At 47.7% G+C, this 859-nt stretch overlaps 1 protein-coding gene across 1 annotated transcript in view; it reads right to left on the minus strand.

Annotated features, from left to right (window-relative positions):
* Positions 1-614: 614 nt before the first annotated feature.
* The window catches only part of LOC106315189 (ensconsin-like), a 1,314-nt gene continuing 1,069 nt past the window's right edge, over positions 615-859 (minus strand). The window contains exon 3 of the mRNA XM_013752938.1: positions 615-846. Coding sequence (XP_013608392.1) covers positions 615-846 — 232 coding nt within the window. The remainder of the gene's footprint in view (positions 847-859) is intronic.

An 859-nucleotide genomic window follows, 5' to 3' on the forward strand; every position in this document is an offset into this window, starting at 1 on the left:
AGCGCGCTATACAAAAAAATCCAAAATTTTGGCCAGCACCTCCAAACGGCATTTGGAAGTAGCTCGATTCATGCCAAGACAAGTCATATAAGCCGATAACACTTCGCGGACTTTATATCGGTGTTAATCAGGTAGAAATCGCAAACAGGTAAAATGAAAGCCGACTTGTCATCGCATAGCCTTAGTCCGAAAGTAAACCTAGGTCTTGCCCTAAACCCAGTCTTGCTGGATCCTGACATCTCAAAGGCATAATATCGACATTCTGATATGAGATCCCAAAACTTGTCTCTTCACTTAAGTCTATACGTTTTCACGAGTCCTCGTACAAAGCAAAAGCTGCGCGCTTAACAGACTATGGATACGGTAATCGTCCGGGGGGCAAGGAACGAGACAACAACTCACTCCTTCGCCCTCTAACTTCGAAAAAACCCGGAGTTCTCTCGATTTATAATAAGCCAAAAAGGTTATATAAATTAAGCCAAGCATTATACAAAAAAGCCCTACCAAGGGCAAGAATTCAAAGCCACCAACGGCCAGTCCCGAAACATGCAAACTGTGGCCTCACAAGCAGGCCGAAACAGAAAATAAAAAAAATCTCCGAAAGGATCATTACCCTAAGCACTCCTCGGAGCACTACCTTCATCCTCAACCTCATAGCCATTGCCTCCCTCGGCCACTTCGTCGTTTCCTCTCCCGCTCGCAACATCTCCACCTTCTTCAGCCACGGGGCAATGCCCCTCGGTCTCTCCCGAACACGGCGTGAGGGTGCACTCGAACTGCAGCTGAGAGAGGACCGAGTCGAAGTCCCCGTTGGAAGCCTTCAATTCCTCCTTGCGAGACAACAGCCTGGTTTCTTCGG

This window comes from Brassica oleracea, chromosome C9, assembly GCF_000695525.1.
Source record: "Brassica oleracea var. oleracea cultivar TO1000 chromosome C9, BOL, whole genome shotgun sequence".
Classification (NCBI taxonomy): domain Eukaryota; kingdom Viridiplantae; phylum Streptophyta; class Magnoliopsida; order Brassicales; family Brassicaceae; genus Brassica; species Brassica oleracea.